Raw genomic sequence first — 10,403 nt, 5'->3', positions numbered from 1 at the left:
TTATGGATGTGTGGTGTGAATATGAGTGATCAGTAAGATTAGAAAAGTACGATTATAAATGCCAGTCCAGACGTTCATCGACTGAAAACATCTGCCGCTCAGTGAAATGTAAAAAAGCGCGAGTGGGGTCTGCTGAGCAGCTACAGTCTCATATGAGACCAGAATGGGAGCAGCTGCTGTCCTCAGTATGCACACATTTACGGACTGTTGTTAAAAGACACCGCACAGCGGGACTCACGGCCCTGTCCCAACGCTATTCAGACATGTTACTGCAGACTGAATGTATGTGTGTGTTTCTGCTCACTGTAGGACCGCACCCAACGCTAACGTTTTACCGTTCTGCGCATGCGTCATGACGCCATTTCCGGGTGCGACATGTAATATATATAGGTTGGTGTAGCGCTGCAGAGAGTGGGTAGAATATACAAAACCAATGATTCCCATATGTCCAGTAGTATCCTTCACCTATGGTAAGTATCGACCAAATGTGAATTTATATTAAGGACAACTTTAAAAATGTTGATGTGTCTGCAGGCGTAAGAAAGGCAATAAAACCGTGAATAAATAGTTGTTGGACCGCTGCTAACGGTTAGCTTATCCTGTGTGTGTCCTCCGCAGTGCCTGGCCGGCTTGGTGAAGATGCCAAAATGGCTACCGGCAATTACTTTGGATTTACCCACGGCGCTGCCGCTCAGTACAGGTAGGGGGATGCGGGATACGTGGCTGGTTGGGTTCCTGTGTGCTGCATAATGCTTCTGTGGTCGAACGATGGCTTGTTTATATGCTGTACGTACATATTAATATTAAGGCTTGCTACTGCCCACTGATCCCGTTGTTCGCATTGGGGGAGGGGGCTGTTGTTCCCGGTGCTACGGTTGGACCTTCTCCACAGTTCCGACGGAAAACTACGGAAATAAACGTGAAGCACTGCCGATCCACTCCAGACCGAGGCCGAACACATGGGAGCCTCCATGGGGGTCGGACATCCAAATACGGGACAGCCCCCTTATGTGTGACATTATTAGACTTTATTATAAGGACCAACTGAAATAGTTATTTGGTAGGAAAATATAACCTGCCTTTCACTGCACGGCTGAACACTCGTTATCCCAAAACATGCATCTCATGGGAGAGTGCAGGATTATTATAATAATTATTACTATGATGATGTTGTTGCTGAGCAGCACCTGCTCTCACAGGTGAGTGTGTGTGCTGGGATGCGGTCGGTGTCAGAGCAAAGGGAACAGGGCTCGGTCCAAATTCAGCTGCAGTCAAAAACCTTTTTAAAAAAGCTTTACGGCCTAAATGTGCCGTTTCAGTGCTCACCCCGAGCATAATGGTATGCATTCAATCACTAAGTCAGGCCTCTGAAGCACGAGCAAGCCACCTGCTAGTTTTGTATGAATTTAATCTGTTATTTTAACAAAAGGGGGGGGGGGGGGGGTTGCATACCAACAGCCTCGGCCCTGTTCTAGCCAAGTGTTCATGCACTTTTCTTTTACTTTTCTTCAAACATAAACCAAAGGAGCACCGCTTACTCTCCAAATGTCCCCGTGAAATTTCAGCACTTTGGAAAAGTTGAAAGTTTCCAAACTGCTAAAATGTCCCCGTGACTGTAAATGGTTTCTTTGATTTTACATTGTATTGTAGGCTTCGGGCATAATTATTCTACCTTTGACATTTTAATTTTGTACACAAGATTTATGGTGAAATGGTGGTAGAGCAGCTGCTGTGGTGGAAGCCATGGTCAGCAACATGACGTCAGCTGTTTGTCTAATTTATTTTTTTATTTCTGAACAAAAAAAGGTGGGAGCTTTGGATCCAAACTAACCCGTTAAAGTGTGCGAAGTAGTGAGACTGTTGTAATATGGGGTAAACAGATATTCAGGCCCCGAAATGAACTATATCACTGATGTTTTACATTGTCCTCAGATTGGATTGTGTTGCTCTCCTTGAGTATGACAAAGATTGTGTTGGTGTCACCGTATAAACACTTAAATCACTTAGGCATTTGAAGCACCAGTGGAAAGAAGGTTAGAGACCACCTTTCACCTTGAACCAACACCTGGTTGTCATAAGGTGACAGGTGTAGTACTCTAACACAGACAGGGAAACACTCAGTAACACCAACCATGGTTGGTTAACCTAAGAAGCATGTGTTATGTGGCTGGAAGCTGGAGCGAGCACACAGGCAGAACAAACTCCAAATGATGATGCATGCCAACGCAGACCCAGCTGACTCGGGCAGCAGCGCTAACCACTGTGCTTAAAAATGTCTTGTTTCAAATCAAACTGGACTCTGAATCCTGTCAGTATCCTGGTTTGTGTGCTGAATCCACATCAACAATGTTTTTACATGACAAAGGATTCTTGGAAACTTATACAGTAACCCTATTTGTTGGCCCCGTCTCCATTTCCTTTCACTCTCATCACGTCTTATTGATCTGCGTTGGCGCCTTTAGTCCTTGTGATGGCTTTCTCTCTCAGCACGCTCTGCTCTTTACCCGTCCTGGATGATCATGACCATCAAGTCACTATATTTCAGGATTTAGTTTTAGGATTGTTTTGTTAACTCCACATTAATAAAATGGAGTAACACAGTACACTCATCTTTAGGCACAGCTTGCATGTTGCAGGTTGGACCAATTTTGCCTTCTGAACTCCCTCAGGTCTGCGCAGCCTAGTTTCAGCAAGGTGCTGAGAACATTCCTGAGGTTTTGGGAAAAATCTGAGGAATGTTCAGATTCCTGAGAACATCTGAACTTAAATGAAGAGGATCAACCTACAGAGGGGTGGATTTAAAGACGATCTTAAAGTCAAAGTGAAATAATGATGTGACGGCCTAGTTCATTTCCCCGGAGATTCATTGCAGCAACTTAGGATGATACTCATTAGTTGTAATGCTGTGTTTTGCTTACAGGGGGACATGTGACTGTTGGCTGTTCTTCTTTGTATTATGGCAGGGTCTTTACCTTACAGCAGGGGTGTCCAACTCCCGGCCTGGAGGGCCGGTGTCCTGCAGGTTTTAGATCTCACCCTGGGTCAACACACCTGACTCACATGATTCGTTCATTACCAGGCCTCTGGAGAACTTCAGGACATGTTGGGGAGGTCATTTAGCCGTTTAAATCAGCTGTGTTGGATTAAGGACGCATCTAAAACCTGCAGGACACCGGCCCTCGAGGCCTGGAGCTGGACACCCCTGCTTTACAGCACAAAGCACCTTGAGACAACTGCTGTTGTGATTTGATGTTATATAAATACAATTGAATTTATCAGGAGGAGAAGTGCTTTATTACAAATTAGTCCACAAAGTAAACCTGATATGTGTTACAGCTGACCTGTACAGAAGAGCATGCAGTTGCACCATAATTGTCATGCACATTTAAATAAATCAACAAAAAGTCTTTATATGCCAAATAATTCAAGGTATGTATTAACAGTAGTCTATACTGCACGATTCAGATGATAATTTAAGGGACCCCTGAGTCCCATTAGTGGGAGGATTTTAAAAAAAGACTATTTTTAAATGTAATCATGGTGGCATAATCTCAGCAGGGTCAAAAGAATCTCCATACATGCTTTGGTAGTTAGTACAGCTGTAAAGTCTTGATGCATCCTCAGTCATCCAGGTAAGAAATCCCCAGAATCTGTTCATCTGGACGTTTCAGTGGGAGAAACCTTCCATCATCATCAGCTGACTTCTACAGTCTCAGCTGACTGCAGGTGTCCAGCCTTATAAACAGGACATTCGCACAATGACTGAAACTGGCACCACTGGGGAAACAGTGGGCTGTGAGACCAGTTTGTTGATCATTAATATGCAATTTGTCATGGCAGTTTGGGGAAAGCTGTACAGTTTTGGAGACACTGGAGTCTGAAAAAGATCTTATAACATGTGCCAAGGCATTTCTCAGTTAGACTGTCGAGATAACCTTCATGTTTCCCTTTGTGTCTCCCAGCCAGCAGCCAGCAGCCGGGGTAGCATACACCCATCCAACCACAGTGGCCAGTTACACAGTTCATCAAGCACCAGTGGCAGCACACACTGTGGCAGCAGCTTACGCCCCTGCTGCAGCCACAGTTGCAGTAGCTAGGCCTGCGCCTGTTGCCGTGGCAGCTGCTGCCACTGCTGCCGCTTACGGAGGATACCAGCCGACTCACGCGGCCACAGATTATGGCTACCCTCAACGGCAGCCTGAAGTCCCTCCGCCACCCCCACCAGTCACCTCACAGAACTACCAGGTACCACAACATTTTTCTGTAGACTCACAGATTCCAGAACATTCTTTGGAGTCTCTTTGAATGAGGAATATGGGGAGAGATGTGCTGCCTTCATTATATTTGTGGGAGCTCACGTGCCATAAATGCATTTGCAGAATTCCATTAACTAGTTTCTAATTGGACACTATCAGCAGGAATTAAATGAATTACACACAAGTTAATACATTCTCTCCATAAATGCTTTAAATCAGTCAAATTAAATGCAATGACTCTCAAAAGCTTAATGATGGCGTTTCAAAATGAGGACGGGAGAAACTCGATTGAGTTACCGGACATGATTGGTTAGTTGGCAAGCAAGTGGGTCTGCTGCCAGGAAGCTGCTGTGGATCCTTAGCTTGGGGATCTTCCTACATATCCTCACCACAGTACTTGACTCTGCCTGTGAGGGAACTGTGTCGAACGTGGCAATCCTCTGCCTGTGCACCAGCAGTGTGGAGACCTGGAAGCAACCAGCAGGTACCTGAACCTTTTCTGATGACAACTACTTAGCATCTGAAATGGAATAGATAGATTTAATGAAACTGTACAATTTAAACAGTCCAGTCGCTTTGCTTGACTAGTAAGTGTTCAAACCTAGTATGGGCACCAGTTGGTCAGCAATAGTTGGCAGATCGGACTGGGCCAAGAAATGGTTTTAGATTTGGTGTAGCAGGCATGTGTGACATGTTTAAGTTACTTCACAGCACATGGCAGCACATTTATTTTTAGTTTAACAGCCTACAGACAGCTGTCATGTTACACTGCTGTCTGTAGGCGGCATGTATTCAAACCTAGCACCACTGAGGAAATCGATTCAGCAGTTAATGAATGGATATCACATTATTCATGCTAAAATCAATTTGAATAAGGAAATGGTTGTTTTTGTTTTAAACCTACCCTTATTGAGGCGCTGTTTAAGTGTACTATCAGGAGGATGTGTAAAATATAGAAGCTGTCTAAGAAATAATAAATGCTATATATTGGTGGGGGAAGAAGGTAAATTGACTGATTTCCACCTTTGACATGTTTGTATTAATATTTCTTCTTCTTTCAGCAGTAGGGCTCCAGAAACCGGACTTGAGCTGCATTCGTTCTTTCTGGACCTTAAACCTCTGCGGTTCTGTACAAAATCTAATAGTAATGACAATAAAGTTTAACAAAATGAAGTGTTGTGGTTATTGTCACAGTTTTTGCTCTTACTGTGAATGTAGTCTATAAGAATAATGCAAAGTTAAAATGTAATTTTCTGTTTATTAATAATTAATTACTGCTTATAGCGATCAAAGATGTGTGGGTATCGTATACAGAAATATTTTAAAAGTATGTGGAAGGAGATTAAAAACCAAATACAATGTTGACATCAAAAAGCTCAAACTCAAGCTTTTAACTGTGTAACGTCTTCAAACATTACAGCTAAAATCACGGGCCGTTGTTATCAATTATCTAGTGAACATTTAGAGATCTTGTTAATTTGCCATTGAGGCAAGAGTATATATCTTACTTTATTCAAATGTATCAACATTGCCTTGTTCAGTTTTAAAATGTTATAAAGTTTTAGGTATCTTCATAATGAAATTATGTTGGGACGTCGCTGTGGAATTGAGTGAATTCTGAGAGGACCATTTTATTCTAAAACATAATACAGCCACCAGTTCCTAGGAACCGGTGGCTGTATTGTGTCCAGTATGGTATCCCCAGGGATTAGCCTGTGTGATAGGGGCTACAGGACTAATTTTCCCAGGCACTGCCATGAACCTCAAGCAACCATTTGAAAGCTGTCATGAGTACTTATTTTGCCCCCATGACTGGTGGCTGCAGCCCTGTCTCCAGGCCTGTGTGACTGGGCCTTAATCACTTGAGTCTATCACAGTCATTGTCATGCATAACTGCCGTGTTTAGGACAAATGGATGTCATGTGGTTCTTGGTCACATATCTGGAAAATATTTGGGAAAAATAAAAGAAGTCTTCATTGGATGTAGTCCAGTAAACCACTCGTGCACCTGAATGAAACACCTCCACACAGCTCTGTGTTACGGCGGACTGCTGGAACCTCCCACTTCAGAGCAGCTGCCAATGACGAAGAACCAAAGACAGAGTGAAGGTGGCCAATCTGCCCCTTGTTGCTTTTAAACATAAAACTCTGCTGCAACTAGGGGCTAATAGGAAAACCAACACTTGTAGACTGCTTTTTACCCCTCAGCTGTGAAAGGCTGATGACCTGTCCATGGTGTAAATGACACTTAGTTGATGTTTCATGTCCTGTTTAAGAGCAGACAGTTTTATCATTGATGTGAGACTTAAAGTTGTGGTTCAGTATTTGTTAGTAAAGTATTATGATAAGAAACACAGTAGACCTCCAGTAGAAGTTTGGAGTTGATTCTTTTCTCAGACGTGCATTGAAATATAGACTGAAACAGTGGCATGAACAACGATGTCTGAGACTCTGATCATTTTGCAGGATTCCTACTCCTACGTCCGGTCGACGGCTCCAGCTGTAGCTTACGACAGTAAGCAGTATTACCAACAACCCACTGCAACAGCGGCTGTTGCTGCTGCACAGCCACAACCCAGTGTGGCAGATACCTACTACCAGACAGGTACACTCAAATACACATTTTTCTACCCCATTACTACCAAATGCATTGATTTGTAATCATTTTGATTACTTGCTTATTTTACTACCAAGAAACTTTGTCCCTACTTGATCTTCTGTGAACTGTGAACCAGTGCCCGAGGCAAAGTCCATAAAACATGGACGAGCTTGACTGGTCTGAGTCCTGACCTCAACCCAACAGAACAACTTTGGGATAAATTGGAGTGTGAGCCAGGCCTTGGCATCTAACAGTGTGTGTGATCTCACAAATGCACTTCTGGAAGAATGGTTAAAAATTCCCCCAAATACACTAACATAATTTTAAATTATAATGAATTTCCTAATGAGCCAAATGTTTACAGTGAGTGATGGGACTAGACTACACACCTTAGAGTGCTGACTCTTTACAATGAAGCCATGCAGAATGTGGTTTGTCTATGCAAGGCCTGCCATGAAGGTCACACTGTCACCAGAGAATGAATTGTAAGTTGACTGGTTACCACACAGTACACTGCAAATTCAGTGTCTGTCAGCCTTGTGCGTTGACTGCACCCACCCACCGATGTGTCCAGGAAAGAGGCTACAACTGTTGTATTCCTTCTATTAACCCACTCCTTAACCAGAAACGACATCACAGTGTCAAGTGTCCTACCCAGGGAGGGAAGTCAACGTCAGATTTATTGTTATTACTGCCTTACATATGGGACTGTGCTGATATATTGTCACTGTGTGGGAAGCAAAGATGTGAGCTGTGAATAACAGGCCTGTTGGAGAACTAAAAAATTGGTATTAATTGGTCAAATATTAATTATACAAGAATGGTTACAGTGTAAATGTAATTTATTGGAGTGTGTCCTTTACAGTGCTAATAAAGAAAAGGTGTAAGACTGGATATATAGAAATCACAGGAGCAATGCAGTGTGGCGTGGTTGCTTTGTGTTTGTGTGGGAGTGAGTTAGCCTGGAACTGTTGCTGGTTCTTAGTCGGGTGGAGGAGGCACAGGGTGGTGTTTCATCTTGTCCCTGAGGGAAGCTGTGTGAGGGATGGGTGGAGGCCACTGTAATGCTGACTGCTTCGTGTGTTGGTGGGAGAGCTATCTTTACTAAACACAGCGTGGTTCCTGATCTGGAGGCGGGGGAGTTTCCACCAGTTTGTTAAGATGCTTTGAATGGCACCACAGTAGAAGGAACACACGGTGATGACACCCTTTGCTGCTCTCACACTGGTTGTGTTACCAGTGCTGAAGGCAGCATTCTGGGGCTTAAGCAGCCTGTAGATGTTCCCCTGACAGCCATGATCTCTGACTCGTCCGACCAGTAGGCTGGACTAATGATACACTACAGGTAAAGACACAGCAGGTTGTATCTGCAATGGAGCCTCGGCTCCTATGGAGTGCAGTGGGAGCTCCTATGACTGTGTTTGTGTTGGTCAGCCGTATCTCTGCTGGGAGAGGAATAAACTGAACACACTGATCAAGAAGGCCAGCGCTGTTCTTGGACGACCTGTTGACCCAGTGAGGTAGTTGGTGACAGGAGAACGGTGGCCACCCCATGCATCTCAGCCTGACGGCCTTAAGCAGCTCCTTCAGTGACGGGCTGCTGCAGCCACAATGCGTGAAAGACATGCTTTCAGCTGCTGTCACTCTACGATGTACAACAGCAGGGAATGTGAAATAACTGCTGCTATTAATGCCTAACCCCACCACGAAACACTCTGTTCTGCTATTTGTGAACTTTTTTTTTTTTCCTTCATTTAATAATAATGTATAGCTAATTGATCCCCGTGGGGAAATTACGCTCTCTGCATTTAACCCATTAACTCAGTGAAGCAGTGGGCAGCCACTAATCAAGCGCATGGGGAGCAGTGTGTAGGGACGGTATCTTGCTCAGGGGAACCTCTGGGTAGCCGTTCAGTGGATTCGAAACCCAGACCTTCCAATCATGGGGCAACCACTCTACCTACTGAGCTATCCCTGCCCCATATATTGAAACATATTATAAATTGGAGGCTAACTATGTGGCTCAGAAGCAGGGTTAGTCGACTAGTCACGATTACGTCGCGGCGACTATTTTAATAGTCAGCGCGTCGTTTGAAGCTTTGTAAGATCCCAAAAGACGCAGGAATAAGTAGTAGGATTTAAGAGTGTAATAACGGACTGAAACAGAAGATGGCAGCACTGCATGTACAAGGATGCCAGCTGCCGTTAAACCCCGAAGAAGAAGAAGAAGAAGCAGCAGTGTCCGTTATCGTAGCTGTGTCCAAATTCAGGAACCGCATCCTCCTGTGCCCGCATTTGTAGGCCGATTACGTTACAGCGACACGAGGAAGACTGTCCAAATTCCAAGACTCCAAATAATGCGGCCCACAAATGCGTCCTTTATTTCCCCAGGTTTGAAGGATGGGTCGGGTGCATACTTCGTGGCCCAACCTATCCCAGAATTCATAGCGCGGCCCTGCTCAGTTTCCAACAATGGCGGCAGCTAATTAGTTTTAATATTACTCTTATTATTCTTTCTGGGTCACAAAATAAACGTTTAACATATTTTCAGGCGAGAATGTAGCTGTGTAAACCTCAAATATCTGCTCAGTTTATCAAGACACCACATACTTTCAAAAGCGCTCCGACGTGAAGGGAAAGACAAAATGTAGTGTGGCTCATATAGACCCATTTCTGTCCTTAACATAGATTATAGACTGTTTACTTCGATAATGGCCAGGAGAATGGAAGAATTTTTACCCGACCTGATTAGTAATGACCAAACGGGGTTCATAAGACGACGACAGACCCAGGATAATATACGTAGAACTCTTCATGTAATACATCAGATACAGACATCTAAGAGTACAGCCATGCTTATGAGTATTGATGCAGAAAAAGCCTTCGACTCTGTAAATTGGGACTTTCTATACAAAGTCTTGGATAAATTCGGCTTACATAAGGGAATTGTTGATACGGTGAGGGCATTATATACTAACCCCACCGCAAGAATTAAAGTTAATGGGTCTCTCAAATAGCTTTGTTCTGCAGAGAGGAAATAAACAAGGCTGTGCTTGGTCCCCACTTCTGTTTGCTTTGTATTTAGAACCTTTGGCACAATCAATTAGACAAAATAAAGATATTAAGGGGATTACCATTGCGGGACAGGAACACAAGCTTGCTTGCTATGCGGATGACATATTGATATACCTAGATCAGCCCACTAACTCCCTGCCTCCATCCATCCATTCGCTTCCGCTTATCCTTTCCAGGGGCGCTAGAGCCTATCCCAGCTGTCATAGGGCGAAAGGCGGGGTACACCCTGGACAGGTCGCCAGTCTGTCGCAGGGCCAACACACAGGGACAGACAACCATTCACACTCACATTCACACCTAGTGACAATTTGGATTAATCAATTAACCTATCCCCACAAGCTGCATGTCTTTGGACGGTGGGAGGAAGCCGGAGTACCCGGAGAGAACCCACGCAAACACGGGGAGAACATGCAAACTCCACACAGAAAGACCCCGGCCTGATGGAGGAAGTGAACTCAGGACCTTCTTGCTGT

General features: G+C 44.2%; 1 protein-coding gene and 1 long non-coding RNA gene across 3 annotated transcripts in view; both read left to right on the top strand.

The window, feature by feature from the left end:
• The first annotated feature begins 355 nt into the window (after nt 1-355).
• The window catches only part of zfr (zinc finger RNA binding protein), a 44,171-nt gene continuing 34,123 nt past the window's right edge, over nt 356-10,403 (top strand). Inside the window, exons 1-4 of one of the 2 annotated variants that reach the window (XM_026186177.1) lie at nt 356-470; nt 619-700; nt 3,963-4,245; nt 6,723-6,861. In XM_026186177.1, coding sequence (XP_026041962.1) covers nt 434-470; nt 619-700; nt 3,963-4,245; nt 6,723-6,861 — 541 coding nt within the window. In that variant the 5' untranslated portion in view covers nt 356-433. The remainder of the gene's footprint in view (nt 471-618; nt 701-3,962; nt 4,246-6,722; nt 6,862-10,403) is intronic. The other variant, XM_026186178.1, reaches the window with a different exon arrangement.
• Nucleotides 4,252-5,429, top strand: LOC113032976 (uncharacterized). The gene is made up of 2 exons (XR_003273974.1): nt 4,252-4,740; nt 5,318-5,429. It is a non-coding gene; the product is annotated as an uncharacterized LOC113032976 (long non-coding RNA).

The sequence above is a fragment of the Astatotilapia calliptera genome, chromosome 12 (assembly GCF_900246225.1).
Source record: "Astatotilapia calliptera chromosome 12, fAstCal1.2, whole genome shotgun sequence".
Taxonomy (NCBI): Eukaryota; Metazoa; Chordata; class Actinopteri; order Cichliformes; family Cichlidae; genus Astatotilapia; species Astatotilapia calliptera.
This window is presented reverse-complemented; position numbering and strand designations above follow the sequence as displayed.